General features: G+C 41.4%; 1 protein-coding gene across 2 annotated transcripts in view; it reads left to right on the top strand.

Annotated features, from left to right (window-relative positions):
• Window positions 1–17985, top strand: part of LOC125905328 (glutamate receptor ionotropic, kainate 5-like) — a 369618-nt gene that overhangs the window by 290720 nt on the left and 60913 nt on the right. For both annotated transcript variants that reach the window (XM_049603257.1, XM_049603258.1), the window contains exon 13: window positions 13697–13810. In XM_049603257.1, coding sequence (XP_049459214.1) covers window positions 13697–13810 — 114 coding nt within the window. The remainder of the gene's footprint in view (window positions 1–13696; window positions 13811–17985) is intronic.

Here is a 17985-nt window from a genome sequence, read left to right on the forward strand (position 1 = left end):
CAAGGATCTTTGACATAAAGGGAAGATTAGATATTGGTCTATAGTTGGCTAACACCTCTGGATCCATGGTGAACTTTTTTATAAGAGGTTTAATTACAGCTACCTTAAAAGACTAAAGACTAAAGATATATTGATCATGTCTAGGGCGGCAAGAGGGTTGCCGGTTCGATCCCGGGTGTGGGAACCCTTCTGTGCGGAGTTTGCATATTCTCCCCGTGTCAGCGTGGGTTCTCTACAGGCACTCCGGCTTCCTCCCACAGTCCAAAGACATGCAGATTGGGGACTAGGTTAATTGGTGACTCTAAATTGTCCGTAGGTGTGAATGTGAGCGTGAGTGGTTGTCTGTCTCTATGTGTCAGCCTGTCCAGGGTGTACCCTGCCTCTTGCTGGGATAGGCTCCAGCCCCCCTGCGACCCTCAAGAGGATGAAGCGGTTAGAAGATGAATGAATGAATGAATGAATGAATGATCATGTCTAATATGTGAGTGTTAACTAAAGATAAGACTTCCTTAAGTAGCCTAGTTGGGATGGGGTCTAAGAGACACGTTGATGATTTAGATGAAGAAATCATTGCAGTCAGTTGTTGAAGAGAAATTGGGGAGAAGCAATCTAAATATATATTAGGTCTTACAGCTGTGTTTGAGATTAGATCGGTACTATCTGAGGACAGGAGGTCATGAATTTTGCCTCTAATAGTTAGAATTTTGTCATTAAAAAAGCTCATAAAATCATTACTGCTAAGGGCCAAAGGAATACAAGGCTCTGCTTTGACTCTTTGACTCTCAGTCAGCCTGGCTACAGTGCTGAAAAGAAACCTGGGGTTGTTCTTGTTTTCTTCTATTAATGCTGAGTAATAGTTTGCTCTGGCATTGCGGAGGCCCCTCTTATAAGTTTTGAGACTGTCTGCCCAGATAAAAGGAGATTCTTCCAGTTTGGTTAATCGCCAATTCCTTTCAAATATTTGCAATATTTGTACAATGTACAGGATACCTTAAAGCCTTATTTACCTGTTCTTACCTTTCTCCTCAAATATGTTTAATTGAATATTAAACAAATCAAGAAATTTTAGTGACTTTGTTTTACAAAAAAGCCAACAAAGTCACTGAGTATTGCTACTATGGATGTCAGTGGTTAACCATGAACCGCTTAACCCCCAAGAATATTTTGACTGCTTAGTCATGGTAGTCTTGAAGCTAATTTTTCTACTCTTCAGCCTACTGTAGCTACTGTGCACCACCCGTTTCTGGTGGGAGACAGAAAGCGGACTAGCTAAGTTACATGTGGAAACACAGTGTCCACTGCCCACCCTTTGGTCTCAATTGGTTAGCTAACCTTGGTTGCTTTGCACTGCGCACCAGCTGGGTTGGATGGGAGCTAGCTAGCAGCACCACTAATTTGGCCATTAATGCTAGAAACGGCATTACTGTGAAAAATCATGCCAGCCTCTGGTGTCCCCTCAGGTCACTCCTGTGAGTAAGTTTAATTTTGAGCTGCAAAACACCTTTAGCATTGTTACCTCCGCCAAGGAGGTTATGTTTTCGCCGGCGTTGGTCTGTTTGTCTGCAAAATCACTCGAAAAGTTCTGAATGGATTTTGATGAAATTTTCAGGAAAGGCTGATTATGGGACAAGGAACAGATGATAAAATTTTGGTGGTGATCGGTTGAAGTGAAGTGGATAAAATAATAAAAAGGCGGGAAATCCCAGCTGCTTGACGGAGGTCTGCCTTCTCCGAGTGCTGGAGTTGACTACTGTTGTCACTAGGGGTGTCCCAGACTAAGAATTTTCATAGTCAAATCTGATTTGACAGATTTTTTTCTTTAGCTGACTAATCGTCGAGTCATGTTTTTTTCCCCCTCATTGATTAATGAGCTCATTTGCGTCAGTTTCTGCTCCAGAGAAAAGAGCTAAAACACCCAAATAAACAAATTTAATTCTTCAATTGGCATAATAAGATAATAATAATAATAAAAGTAAAAGCAAAACAGTTTTCCTTCTTTCTGACTTCAAGTTACTTCCTTAATCAACTCAGGTTCATACAAGTTCATCCACACAGACCGTGTGTCACCGCTCTCACTCGTCAGACAAAAAGTAGCCAAATAAAAAATCAGAGTCTATCAAGAAAACAATCAGCGGTGAAATTCGTTTAAAGACACTTCAGGTAAACAAATAATCCTTCAAAAAAGTTTGATTTGAGAGCACATACCTCCAGCATTGAGCTGAGGACAAATCAAGATGTTCAGCAGCAGATATAGTCAGAATGGTACAGTCTTGTTTCATAACCACATTTTGCGACGATTCGACGGCGAGACTGGCAGTTGAATCAGGCTTCTCCAAATCAAATCACCGAATCATCAACTATTCGGGGTCACCCCAGTTGTTACTTTTGGCAGTATCAACACGGCTAGTTGTGCCAACATAGTCAAAATGTTAAAGGGTTTTGTGGCTTGGTTTTTGTGAGTGAATGGTGGCCACCATGTTTCTGCAGTAATGTCGTCACCAGATCGACATTGAACGACATGAAACGTAAACAGATGTAAAGTTTCAATCTGTGCACCATATAATAACGCACAAATGTATCATATCCATGTTGTGTAGAAATGTATAATGCCAACATCTATTAGGCTGGGATTGAACAAACTTAAACATTTTATTTGAACTGATCTCCTTTTTGTAATCTAATCATTTTATCAGCATGATTTTTCAGTGAGAACGTTAGAGTCCTGCACATTGCTCTTACATTCAAGATTTTATTGAATCAGAGCATGAAACTAATGTTTCTGTCACTTCAGATCTGCAACTTACGACTCATGTACTGATTCGATAAAATCTTGAAAGCAAAAGTAATGTCCAGGGATTTCCTTCTCTACAGGATATTGAGGTCCTCATACAGCTGCATAAGAAACAGTGGATGTGTAAAGCCTAATTTAAAGTGTTTCCTCGCTTGAGATGGGACCAGTATGAGCTCCATGATTTACCCCACCAGGAACAAAAGCTCTTATCTGGCAGTTTTAGTGCCCTGCTGTCCCCTGAGAGCTGCACAATAACAATTCACTGTTAACTTGTAATGCATTCAGTAACAACTGCGACTTCTGTACAATAAAAATCAATATTTCATTAAAAGCCTCAGAATCTCTTCAAAGAAGGTTGAAACATTTGGAACAAAGGTGTTGCCTTTAATTGCAGCTCCCGAGGCTGAAGAATCGGGAGTTCAACCTTGTAATAAGAGATGGCTGTTTAATTGGAGCCGGGGTGGTCTGCTGGGCAGTTCATGCCAAAATATCAGTCAGCGCAGACAGTAATCATCATCTGCACATGTGCTTCTGCAGGGGGACTATTAACCTTGAAGAACACACAAGTGCAGTTTTATATGATGGGTGGAGTTAGCTAGTCATCGCAAATCACATTCATTGGATACATTTATGCAGCTGCCCAGAGTTTCAACGTGAGTAATCAAAAAATATTTTTTGTTGTAGAGGAAGAGGAAAGAGAGGAATGTTGATAAAGAAATACTACACATATTTATCAAGAGAAATAAACGAGCAATTAGCACAAGTATGCAGGATCAGAACTTGTGTCTTTATAATCTGTCTTTATACTTTTATCGACGTTTCACTACCTGTTTACATTTATGTATATACAGTTGCATACAAATGTTTGGGCACCCCTGGTCAAAATTTTGTTTACTGTGAATAGTTAAGTGGAAGATGAACTGATCTCCAAAAGGCATGAAGTGAAAGATGAAACATGCTTTTCAACATTTTAAGCAAGATCAGTGCATTACTTTTGTTTTGTACAATTTTAGAGTGAGAAAAAAAGGAAAGGAGCCCCATGCAAAAGTTTGGGCTTCCCAAGGTATATGGACTCTCAGACAAGTTTAACCAGGGTCTCAGGCCATAATGAGCTTGTTAGGGCTCTGGCTTGTTCACAATCATTGTTAGGAAAGGTCAGGTGATGCAAATTTCAAAGATTTATAAATATTCTGACTCTCCTGAAACCTTGTCCCAACAATTAGCAGCCATGGACTCCTCTAAACAGCTGCTTAGCATTCCGAAAACTAAAATAAATTATGTCCACAAAGCAGAAGACTATGAGAAGATAGCAAAGTGTTTTTAAGGTAGCTGCTTCCTCAGTTTGTAATGTAATTAAGAAATGGCATTTAACAATAACTGTGGAGGTCATGTTGAGGTCTCGAAGACTAAAAAAAAATCGATCCGAGAGAGCTGCTCATAGGAATGCTGGAAAGGCAAATCAAAACCCTATTTGACGGCAAAAGACCTGCAGGAAGATTTATCAGGATCTGGAGTGGTGGTGCACCGTTCTACTGTGCAGTGACACTGGTACAATTATGACCTTCATGGAAAACTCATCAGAAGAAAACCTTTCCTGTGTCCTCACCACAAAATTTAGCTGTCAGAAGTTTGCAAGGAAACATTTAAACAAGCCTGATGCTTTCTGGAAACAAGTCCTGTGGACTGATGAAGTCCCCTGACCTAAACATCATTAAACATCTGTGGATAGACCTCAAAAGAGTAGGTTCAGTCTCACAGAGCTAGAAGCATTTTGCAGGAAGAATGGGTTAAAATCTACCTAACAAGAATTGAAAGACTCGTAGCTGGTTACATCAAGTGTTGTGATACTTGCCAAAGTGGGCGCTACTAAGAACTGACCATGCAGGGTCCCCAAACTTTTGCTTCAGGCTCTTTTCCTTTTTTGTTATTTTGAAACTGTAAAAGATCAAAATAAAAAAGTAATCTTGCTCAAAATAATGAAATATATTTCATCTTTAACTTCATGCCTTTTGGAGATCAGCTCATCTTCTACTTACTTAACAACTCAAAACAAAATTTTGACCAGGGTGCCCAAACTTTTGCATGCCACTGTATATACTGTATGTATGGCTTCTTACTATGTGTGGAACACAGCTGATACACTGTGGTAGCAAAGAATGTATATAATAATGGATGTAGCTATTGTGACATCCCCCATCGGTTTGTTGACTGCCATTTTGAAGACTTGAGCTAGGTATTTCAGCCGTCTGCATCTTGGTTTTTCAGAGTTCGAAGTGACCATATTTGAACAGCAGGGTAGAGGTGTTGAGTAGCAATGGATGGATCTGACTCACAGTGCTACAACGCATCACAGACAGCCTGTCACCCAAGCATCTCCGCCCATAGATATGCATAACATTATATTTAAAATTTATATATAAAAATTCTACCCCTTTACAGTCATCCCTTTACAGTTATAAAAGTGAAACTCATTTCCTCAGAGCCAGACTCCATTGACAAAAACAGTAACTTTACCTCACTAACTGCAGGACCAGCTGCTCTACTGCTGCCTTGATCAGTTACTTTGCTTGCGTTATTGTGTGACTTTGGTGATTCTGAACTAACCCTTTAAAACCCCAAAGTTACAGGGTAACACACGCCAGTAACTGCTGGTGAGCAAACAAACTAAGTGATTGAGGTAGTGTTAGTGGTAGAGCTCCTGTGCTCAGCGAAGTAAAATTACTGTGAGTGGAGTCTGGCTTTGAAGAGGGCACAGATAAGTTTCACTGTCAGCTCACTTTTAAATACAAAGATTATATTAAAAATGCATGTGTTGGGAAAGTACTGAGCATACAACTGAATAAATGAGACTTGGAATATAATGCATGAGTTGTGGGAGAGTTTGTAAATGGCTGTTTTGGTGTGGTTTTGAAGTTGTTAAATATGGTCCCCAAAGACTTCAGTGTTCTTTGATTTTGGATTCTTCATTTATGGTGAAGGCATTCGAGAAAGACAACGTTTTCTTCATTAATGTTCATGTGGAAGTTGAAGTATTCCTTTAACCCCTCTTGGATAGAGGAATAACAAAAAAAACATTTGAAATTGATGTTTAATAAATAGATTGAAACTCGACACAGATTCAAGCACAGAGCTGTGAATGAAAAGTTGGGATTTGAGGGCTGAATCAGAAAGCATATCATTACAGAAAAAATATTATTCCTGAAGGCATTATGTTTCTTCCAAAACGTTTTCTGTTACTGCAGAATAGATGAACATGAATGTACTTCACTGGAGGTTGTTCATCTCATTACAGAATTAGTTAGGAACCGTTAGGGACAGAATAACAAATGTAAAGCTTTCAGTTACGTTTTTGTTCACTTTGTTTGCTCTGTTTATTCAGGTACACAACACATTTGTGGTCTTTTATCAGCTTGATCCCTCTATTAGACAAATTTGAATCCACTTCTTTGTTTTCCTTAATTTCATTTGTCTCTTTTTGCTGATGTTCCGTCCACCTGTTCAGGTTTTCATGTCCTCAGTGTCCAACCCTACTTTGCCCCTCCTTTCTTCCTCTGTCCTTTAATTGTCTTTCCTCTCAGACCTCTGCTGACCTTCCATATTTCTCTCTCTGTCCTCCTGTTGTCTCTTCTTTGTTGTTGATAACTTATCTTGTTATCATCACGCTTTACTAGTCAACCTGAAAGTGTCTGTCTTCCTCCTGCTGTCTCTTCCATGATCTAATTCCCTCTCTCATATGCTCATGTTTACTCCTAATCCTCACTACATCCTCTTCCTTCTCTTCTGCTCTAACCACCTCCACTTTCTTCCTTCATCATTTTCTCTTCCCATCCTCTTCTTCTTTCTGCAATCAGTTCAATCCAGTTTCATTTAAACTCCAACTGAAATTATATTGCATGTTTGGTTTTGTTTTTTTGTCTGCCTTGGCATCATTTCTGCTCTGTTAATCACTTGTCCATGTTTTCAGGGGACTGTCCTCCCCCAAAACAACAACATCATAGGTTGTTTGTTCAAGCAAGTTATATGTCAACCATATTCACGTTTATTGTAAAGCAGCAACCTCTACTGGCTGTAGTAATTATGATGAGAGCAAAGGAGGAATTTAGGTGACACAGTGGAGAGCGACAAAGAAGGGAGGCAATTGGGGAGGTGGATGGGTCAAACAAACAGGAGACAGCTGTGTGTGTCTGTAAAACCAAAGGTAAACACTGAGTTATTTTAAGTTTCATGCACATGTAACATCACATCATGGACTTAACTCACATTGTCATGTTACTTTAATCTGTTCTGTACCACATCTATTGCACGTCTGTCCGTCCTGGAAGAGGGATCCCTCCTCAGTTGCTCTTCCTGAGGTTTCTACTGTTTTTCCCCGTTAAAGGGTTTTTTTGGGGAGTTTTTCGTTATCCGCTGTGAGGGTCCAAAGGACAGAGGGATGATGTATGCTGTAAAGCCCTGTGAGGCAAACTATGATTTGTGATATTGGGCTTTATACATAAAATTGATTGATTGATTGATTGATTGATTGATTAAGTAAAGTATGTACCAATCCATGATTTCCTTTACTAAACCTAAACTACACTGAACAAGTGTTGTATGTTGTTTTTGCTCCCATTTTTCATGAGCTGAACTCAAAGATCTAAAACATTTTCTATATACACAGAAGACCATTTCTCACAAATATTGAAGAACTGGGATGTTGTCAGCTTCCAGGAATTGTGTACAGATCCTTGCAACATGGGGCCGTGCATTATCATGCTGCAACATGAGGTGATGGTCGTGGATGAATGGCACAACAATGGGCCTCAGGATCTCGTCACGGTATCTCTGTGCATTCAAAATGCCATCAATAAAATGCACCTGTGTTCGTTGTCCATAACATACGCCTGCCCATACCATAACCCCACCGCCACCATGGGCCACCCGATCTACAGCGTTGACATCAGCAAACCGCTCACCCACACGACGCCTCACATGCTGTCTGCCCTGAACAGTGAAAACCAGGATTCATCCGTGAAGAGAACACCTTTCCAATGTGCCAGGTGCCATCAAATGTGAGCATTTGCCCACTCAAGTCAGTTACGACGACAAACTGCAGTGAGGTTGAGACCCCGATGAGGACGACGAGCGTGCAGATGAGCTTCCCTGAGACGGTTTCTGACAGTTTGTGCAGAAATTCTTTGGTTATGCAAACCGATTGTTGCAGCAGCTGTCCGGGTGGCTGGTCTCAGATGATCTTGGAGGTGAACATTCTGGATGTGGAGGTCCTGGGCTGGTGTAGTTACACGTGGTCTGCGGTTGTGAGGCCAGTTGGACATACTGCCAAATTGTCTGAAACACCTTTGGAGATGGCTTATGGTAGAGAAATGAACATTCAATTCACGGGCAACAGCTCTGGTATGGAGCTTTATCCCTGTCTTTATTCAAGAGAGTGGTCTATCAGTTTGAGAGCATTATTTATTGATTTCACGTTCAAAAACCCTGCCCTCGCACTCAAATAGCCTCTGCTTGCACTTGGATCTACTCTGTTGCATGCACTCAGATACCATGTTGCACGCACTCAGATACCATGTTGCTCGCACAGATTTCCTGCTCGAGCTTCGGCTTTTCTCCTCGCGCTCAAACTGTTTCTGTGCGCTTGTGGAATTTCTGCTCTCAGATTTCTGCCCTGCTCTTGGATTTTTTTGTGTAACAACCCTGTCAAAATCCCCCAACCAACAGAAAGCCAGATTTACTGTTGACCAATGAAACAATCCCTGCCTCCTTGTGGGCGCACTCGCCTTAGTTTTCCAGCGTCCCGTCTGGGCGGGTAGGCTACTCTTTAACCGGGTTCATCCACTCCCACCCTCTCCCCTTTTTGGGAATTATTTTTCAGGCCGAGTGTCGAAGACAATTACAGCCGTGACGATATACAGTACAACGTCACAACCTCTCATGTGATACTGCTTTTATGCAACAGTTCAACAACAGCTTAAACAGCAGTGCTGAGTAAGGAAATGTTAACACAAGGTGATGAAATAACTGATTTAATTATGTTATGTAGCTCCGCGAAAAAAAAAAAAAAGTTCCCCCAGTCTGTTGCCAGGCAACGCAGCACACACGCCGGGAACTCATAAGCTACTTTATATTTACATTGATCTGCAACTGTGTAACTTCATCCAGTTCGGCTGATGAAACGTTGGCAAACCTGGATGTTGGCACGGCCAGATTCAAACACACGTGGAGGTCTGCACTGAAGAGTCCTGGCTTTCCTTTTCCTTGTCCTCTCCTGACAACCACTCATAATTTAATTCAAATGTTATTTATAGGAATGCACCGAAATGAAAATTTGTGGCCAAAGCCGAAGCCAAATAATATTAAACGCTTGGCCGAATACCAAGTTTACCGAGTTTTTCATTAGTTTTTGCAGATGAACCCCTCCAGATTAGTGTTGTCACGGTACCAAAATTGGATCCCACTGTACCATACCAATGCAAATATCATGATTCTGACTAGTATCACGATACCACAGCGAAAATGAGGCAGATGTGCCTTTTGTCATTTATAAAAAGATAGATCACTTTTCTATAATACATCAATGATATTTCAATGGAATAAATTACTTATTGACTTATTCATACTTCAAAAACAGCATCAATAAGTGATTAACATAGGGGGATCAAAATAAAATAAATAAATAACATAAAAATCAACCAGCCACCCTTCTCCCCTGACAAGTAAAGAACAGTCCCTTCATAAGTAAAGAACAGTCCCTAAAGTGCAGTGTAATGCTAGTGTCAGTTTGTGTCAATGTAACTAGTGTGACAGTTGGTTAATTAACGGTTTTATTTATATTTATAACACCTGTGAGCGGAGTGATTTTACTGTTACATGTCCCAGTGATGTTATTACTCTGTATCAGTACTCATCCCAGATAGCATCTGGCCAATGTCGGCCCGATGTATCAAGTTTAGATCGTTAACACATAGCAGGGAGAACGTTTGCTCATTGCCAAGACGTTGCTGAGACGTCGGCCTTTAATCAAAAATGACCACCACGCGACGTTCAAACGTATTCATATGCTTCCTTATCTACGACCTTTATTCATTTAGGTCGGACTTTTCAAACTACAAATATTTCACCATTCAATGTGAAAAATCAGTGCTGACATTCAAAACTAGCTTGACTGTTAGCATATTTCGTGTGTGAGTGTGCACAGTGAAGAGACAAAAGTCAATTTGACAAACTTTATTTTCAAATTTCAAAAAAAAAAAAAAATCCCAACTTCACCACTGTGTTTTGTTTTTGTTTTTTTTGTTTTTTTTTTTGGTTTTTTTTTTTTTTTTTGTTAGCATTTCAGCTGTATTTAAGCCAGATTGAAGGCTTTGGGTCCATCACTCTCCTTAATTTATTGTTCATTCATTCATTCATCTTCTAACCGCTTCATCCTCTTGAGGGTCGCGGGGGGGCTGGAGCCTATCCCAGCTGACATCGGGCGAGAGGCAGGGTACACCCTGGACAGGTCGCCAGACTATCGCAGGGCTGACACATAGAGACAAACAACCATTCACGCTCACATTCACACCTACGGACAATTTAGAGTTACCAATTAACCTAGTCCCCAATCTGCATGTCTTTGGACTGTGGGAGGAAGCCGGAGTGCCCGGAGAGAACCCACACTGACACGGGGAGAACATGCAAACTCCGCACAGAAGGGCTCCCACGCCCGGGATTGAACCGGCAACCCTCTTGCTGTGAGGCCCTTAATTTATTGTTGAAACGGTTAAATAACGGGATCCGGCATTAACTCCATCAACTGTTAACAGCAGCTCAACAATCAGTCCTTCATCTCGGAAAAACAGTGGTTTCAAAACTGCGCTATTACCTGTAGCCACCGGGTCAGTATGCTTTGCAGAGGAGGAGACCTCAACTGATAAATTGCCCATAAAATCACATTAACAACATACCGAAGGCATCCTTAAATTTCACTATTTGACCTCCGTGGTCCTCTCCGTTCCTCTCACCCACACTTGAGCACCCGTTCTAGGATACACAGTGTCAGCCCGCCCGGCCTGACCTCCGCGCTCCTCTCCACTCCTCTAAGCCGCACTTGAGCATTCGTTCAGACCGCGGAGGTCAGGCCCGGGCGGGACCATAGATCAGTGGATCCCAAGTCTCGAGCCCTGCCCGGGACCACGGGTGGCTGCTCCGGGCACTTCCACTTTAACCCAAAACGAGTGCTCATTATAACCAGATAAGCACAGGGCTTTCCCTGGAGGGTGTGAGTGGCCCGCCCGGACGGGATGCTGTAAAACTAAGGCAAACGCACCCACAAGGAGGCAGGGATCATTTCATTGGCCAATAGTAAATCTGGCATTCTATTGGTTGGGGGATTTTGACAGGGTTGTTACACAAAAAAAAATTCCAAGCACAGGGCAGAAATCTGAGAGCAGAAATTCCACAAGCGCACAGAAACAGTTTGAGTGCGAGGAGAAAAGCCGAAGCTCGAGCAGGAAATCTGTGCAAGCAAATGGTATCTGAGTGCATGCAACATGGTATCTGAGTGCAAGCACACAGTTTGAGCAGAAATCCAAGTGCAAGCAGAGGCTATTTGAGTGCAAGACCAGGGTTTTTGAATGTGAAATCAATACATAATGCTCTCAAACTGATAGACCACTCTCTTGAATAAAGATAGGGATAAAGCTCCATACTCTGGTGGACATTCCTGCAGTCAGCATGCCAATTGCACGCTCCCTCAAAACTTGCGACATCTGTGGCATTGTGCTGTGATAAAACTGAACATTTTCAGAGTGGCCTTTTATTGTGGCCAGCCTAAGGCACCTGTGCAATAATCATGCTGTCTAATCAGCATCTTGATATGCCACACCTATGAGGTGGGATGGATTATCTCGGCAAAGGAGAAGTGCTCACTAACACAGATTTAGACAGATTTGTGAACAATATTTGAGGGAAATGGTCTTTTGTGTGTATGGAAAATGTTTTAGATCTTTGAGTTCAGCTCATGAAAAATGGGAGCAAAAACAAAAGTGTTGCATTTATATTTTTGTTCAGTGTGGTTGGGGCTTTAATTTAACATAGGCTTCTGTGAGTAGTATTAGAGGGTAGTAACAAATGGAACTCCTCTGAAACCCTGTATTCCACCTAGGAGTGTGCATTACATCCTTACGAGGGTTGTGTGCCTGATGTGCATTCTTGTTGGCACTCATTTGGTCATCTCAGCACTTTTTGGATAAGCTAGCAAAACCATGACTTAAAAAGTTGTTTATTAACCTAATATTTGCCATGGCTCCAAGTTTAAACCAACAGGAGACCTCACACCTGTAACTTTAAACAGAAATTATTCTTTTTTTTTTTTTCTTTTTTTTTTTACTGAGACAGGGAGTCTATACTCTAAAATCAAAGTGTTATTTTGCATTAAAGGGGACTAATGTTTTTTTCAACCTGGGCCCTATTTTCCGATCTGCTTGTGTCTAAATGAGTGATAGGATGTTCAATATTTGACATTTCTCCAGTACCAAGCTAGGGCGGACCTGCCTGCAGCCCGTGAGCACGCGCTATATTAAATAATAGGGCACTCAGACAGCATCAAACAACGTCAAAATATGTCCACTAAAAGTGTATTTTTTCACACAGACAGGCTCGGATTGTTAGTATAATTATCCGACAACATAACGGAAAGGAGAAATGAAAGTCTTTGTTTACCTTTAGCTGGATTCAGACATGTTCCTCTGCCTGTTGCTGCTCCCTCTCTCTCCTCGTCCGCTCTTAAATTTCAATGAGCTCTGCATCCGTGTACATCCATGTACTCCGTGTTTAAATAAATACGGGCGGTCATCAAATTCAATTCATTCACTGTCTGAGTGTCCTATTATTTAATATAGCGAGCGCTCACGGGCTGCAGGCAGGTCAGCCCTAGCTTTGTACTGGAGAAATGTCAAATATTAAACATCCTATCACTCATTTAGACAAAAATAGATCGGAAAATAGGGCCCAGGTTGAAAGAAACATTAGTTCCCCATTAATAGATGCCCAGAAGATGCTTTCCAAATAATATTTCAAAATAAACACACTACATTGGTACAACACCGCCACTTGATGTTTTTTTCTTTCAATAACCAACACACATGGTTACATTTAGCCAACACAGGCACATGGTTGGCTTTAGGAAAAAAGAGCCGGATTTGGCTTTACAATATTAAAGAAAGTGAAAGCCGACCTCCCAAGTGAAAGTCAGTGGTTGTTAGACCCATCCACCAAATCTCCCGCCCGCCCAACTCGGACCTTTGCCTACTTAACTTATGTTGTTGTCCTGCCGCATTTCCCCCAGACACTGCCGGGCGCTGTTACACAGTAATGGCGACCGGCCGCGCATCATGCTAATGTAAAAGTATGGCTTTTTTTACGTTGGTGTCTGACACTGGAGGTCACTGACCAAGTGCCACTGTTCAGTGACTTCCGAGTAAGACCGGGGTGACTCATAGCATGGACTGAGCTTGCCTAAACATGCACTACTGCAAAACCACAACCATCCGGGTCAAATACCAAGGTTTTAACCAAGAACAAATGATGTGTATGGTTGTATGGTTTGGAGGACTTACTGTTTCTTAAATTGAATACAGTCATTTATAGATGGAGAGAAGTAATGTTTGGGAGCTAACTTGTGTAGGCGCTTCTTTTAATTTTGATAATGATGTGTTCATGTTCTGTTCTGGGGACAAACCTGATGATGTAAAACTGTCTCTATGAAAATTCAGCTCTGTTCATTCATTCAACTCAGATCCCTAAATTTAAAATCAAATAGAATATCTGTTTCAGTATGCAACTGTTTCTTCTTTCATTCCAGGTCATATTAAAGTGACATTTGTGGCTAAAATGAACTCCTCTCTTTCTCTCTCCCTCTCTCTGCAGAAAGCAGACCTGGCAGTGGCCGGCTTCACTATCACCTCAGAGAGAGAGAAGGTGATCGATTTCTCCAAACCCTTCATGACTCTGGGGATCAGCATCCTCTACAGGGTTCATCTGGTAAAGTCACCTCTGCACCGTTCATTTGATTTATTCTATTACCTTTTAACTGATTTCACACGTCAGCCTACCAGTCACAGCAATGCCAACAGCTGAATAATGTACTCTTTGGAGCTCCGTCCATCTGAGGAATGAAAAGGAAAGAAGTGTAATCTGTCAGAAATGCAGTTGGGATCGAAAGTGAACCACAAAAACTGGCTGTTTTTTAATGAGTCATTGCTGCGTCATCCATTAGATTTTTAGCCACCCATTGTTGTGTTTCCAACAGGGATGATGCTACGAAAAGCTGTTATTGTTTTTAGACATTGCTATGTTTCTGGCCAGCATTTTGTGCCATGTAAAGTGATTGTTTTTAAGGAAGTCATCACTGTGTCTTCCAGCGACTTTTTAGCCACCAAACTGTTTCTTAGTTACCTGTTGTTGTGTTTTCAACAAGAATAGTGCCATGAAAATCTGTTGTTTTTTGAAATATTGCAATGTTTACTGACAGAATTTTGCCATGAAAACTGGTTGTATTTTAAACAGTCATCACTGTGTCTTCCAGCGGCTTTTTAGCCACCAAATTCTGTGTTTTTTAGCGACCCGTCACTGTGTTTCCAACAGGAAGAGTGACATAAAACGTGGTAATTCTTTTACCAAGACATCGCTGTGTGTCCTGCATGAATGGTGCCGCGAACACTGGTTGTTTTTTAGTCATCACCAGGTCTTTGTTTCGAGCAGGGATAGTGCTGCCAAAACCGGGTATTGTAAACCAAAACATAATCTTTTCCTTACCCTGACCATACATTAACCACAGTGTTGTGGAAACAGAACGTTTCAATGTATCCTCTACATAATAATGTACAAATGTAACACATCTGTGGTTTGCAGAAACATATAGTGCCAGAATTTATTCTGGCCCTTGGGTTCAGAGTTTACTTGGTGTACATGCTGATCTACAGCAGATAAATATGAAATCAGAGGATGCAGCTGTAAGCAGTTGGGGCTCATTTTAAGAAGCCCAGCAGGCTGTTTGTTTTCTTCCACAAAGGAGTTTTTAAGATGCTGATAAAAGCTCCATTAATTTCTCAGATCTGCCTGCAGAGTGCCTGCACCTGTTGACATTTTCTGTCTCTCTCTCTCTCTCTCTCTCTCTCTCTCTCTCTCTCTCTCTCTCTGTATATCGCGGCGTCCGAACGCTGATTTGATGAATTGAGAGAGAAAATGCTGCAGTCACAACAGCAGCCGCTTCCTCAGCAGGAGCTCGGCTGCTGGAGGCAACAACGGTCTCCTGACTGCTTGGGTCACACAGTCAAACTGTGAGTTCAGGACGAAGGAACAGCAAATATTCCTGCGACCAGAGAGATCACGCAGGGGGAGAGGTACTGGGAGAGCAGATAAAAGCAGAGCTGAGGACACAGACAGAGGGCATGTTTCTTCTTCAGCTGTTTTTTTTTTTTTTTTTTTTTTTTTTTTGTGGAGTGGATGGGGGATATGGTTCAGTTGGGGAGAGGGTGACAGGAGCTGCTGCTGCTTGGAAAATATTAGTTTTTCAGCCTCTGAGGGAGGATCGGTGACTCTGCCTCCCTGACTGGAATTTGAAACATCAAGTTCATGCTTCTACACTTTCTCTGAGTGAGTCAGACAGAGGCCTGCTGTGGTTGGAAATTCAGGTGAACAACCTGAAAACAGGCCAGCAAGTCCTTTATGTGTTTGCATAGAAGACGGAGCGATGGTGACATGTGTCCTGTGAATACTGAGAAGTCAGAAATGATCAATTATTTCTGCTTCCAGAGGAAAAGGTGTTGAAATATTTTACTGGGGTACAGTTAATGCTCCTTCCTTTCTTACCTGCTCATGCGTTTCAGTGTCAGTGAATTCTGCTTGGATAAATAAATACAGTGAGGAAAAACCCATGTGTGTAAGAACACCTAAAGGTGATGGACAAATAACAAGAATGAATACCTGAGAATATGATGAAATCGAAAACAATAACTCTGCAAGAAGCTTTGTGAAGCTTTTGTAGCTCTCTGGAGTCACTACTGCATCCGCCTTTATACATGCAGTTTTTTTTCTTTATGAACTCATGTTGTGAGTCTGTAACATGAAAGCACAGTCTGTCAGAGACATCCACATCAGGTGGACTTTAGTCATATAGAGAAGACTCTAATATGATTTGATCCTATTTCAGGACCTTTCTTGTCACATGGGAATCTTTCCCATCTCCACTGTCCATCCCACATGATGTGAAGTCTTTGAAAAGACCTAGTGGGTTGGAGACACCCTGTTCACTTAATTTCCTCTTACCTGTAGTGCTAATTATCAAACTAGATTGTTTTTGATGTGAGTTGCCAAGTGTTGGAGACATCAGATGTCTACCTTCTCTCCAATATAATGGAACTAGATACACTTGGCTTGTGCCGCTCAAAGCATCAAAAGAATACATTTGAAAACCTCAACAGCAATGTCTCTCTCTGTGAATCATGACTCATTTACTCAACATAATTCACAGACCTTATTGTGAGCAGATTCATGTGGGAACTGTTTTCTTTCTACTAAACTACACTCACCAACCATCAGCGCGCAAAAGGAAGTATGCATCTACTCATGGACAAGAGGTTTCCCACACATTTGTTACTAGGGCTGTCAAACGATTTATTTTCAAATTGCAATTAATTGCTCAATTGAACAAAAGAAAGTGTGCGTCTACTGCTAGCTCACCTAGCACAACTGAGCAAGCTAACATTACAGCGCTGCCAAGGAAGACTCCATTGGGCATTTTCAAACCAAACAGCTCCGGGGACTCCCTGAGAAGAACCACCCACTTAGGAGCTCCTGTGAAAACTACATATCTTCAAGGGCTTTTTTACTGCTTGCATTCACACCGCTAATAGAAACGCTAAAGTGAAGTACTGTAAGCTGGGTGGTGACTGGTATAGCACTGTCACTTTCTCTTTGACAAGTTAAAATTACATTGTATTTTCACTGTCCCATATATACTCAGTAAAGCCTGGACTTCACTGTCAGTCCATTTGTCCGTGCTTTCTTCCCTTTTTAAGAAAAAACTTTGTTGCCAGTGCTGCATTGGCTTGTGTTCGACCAATCAATGTACACTTAGGTCATTCATGGTTCCTCTTGTGCTGAAAGATTGCCTATTCTGCAATAGGAGCTAAAACAGTCCCTCAAATCATCATTCTAACACCTACAATCATTTGTAGTTCTTACACTGTGGACACAAACAAAACGTGGGTTCTTACAACTATGAAAAAGTTCCCCCAGACCACCTATTAATGTGTACACAGGGTTCCCATTGTCATGAAATTCCTAGAAAGTTATGAAATTAGAACAACTGTTTGAAATGGTTTGGAATCAACAGTGTTTAGGTAAAGTTTTGAATATGCATTGTTTTTGGCTAGGGTTGAAAACTTGCCTAACATTCTATGAAATACATCTTCCATATCACTGATTTAAAATCTAGCACTGCGCTGCCTGACTTTTGAATGTCACTAGCATCATGTGATACACAATGCATGTACATCTATTTGGTGGCTGGAATGTCTAATGAGCATATACAGTTTGCGAACGCTAGGAGTTTGCTTATCCACAAATGCGTGGAAAGTGTATGGATAACGACGAACATAATTCATGGGTCAAGAGAGAGGCAGACTCTAGCAACGTTGGATGTCAGCTCTGCACCAAAAAGATTGGCATCAGCCACATGGGGAAGCAGCTCTGGTCAGCCATGGTAAAGGGAGAAGGTATCAAGATGGTCAAAAGGCCCCTGAAAAGACTGCCAGTGTCTGCACATATTAGTAGCCAGGCTAGATAATGTTACAGCTTTTACCAGCACAGCAAGCATCAGTGTAGCTACAAGACAACTTACTCTCAACCAGTCCATTACCTCATCCAGTGATCTGCCCACCTGTTTAAACTATTTTAATAGAGTCATGGAAATGGGGTAGAATTTTATAGAAAAGTTATGGAATATTCATTGGTAAAAATAAGGGCTGTCAGTATTAAGACATTAATCACGATGCGATTTAGGTCAAAACATAACGTGATATTTTCTTTAACTGTGTTAATCACGTGCAGCTATTTTGTCAAAATGACACCACTGCACTTTTAAATGGCTCCTTTCACTTTACAAAACTCCCAGATGGCTCAGTTGACGAGTTAAAAGTAATGGAATTAAAATA

The sequence above is a fragment of the Epinephelus fuscoguttatus genome, linkage group LG17 (genome assembly GCF_011397635.1).
Source record: "Epinephelus fuscoguttatus linkage group LG17, E.fuscoguttatus.final_Chr_v1".
Taxonomy (NCBI): Eukaryota; Metazoa; Chordata; class Actinopteri; order Perciformes; family Serranidae; genus Epinephelus; species Epinephelus fuscoguttatus.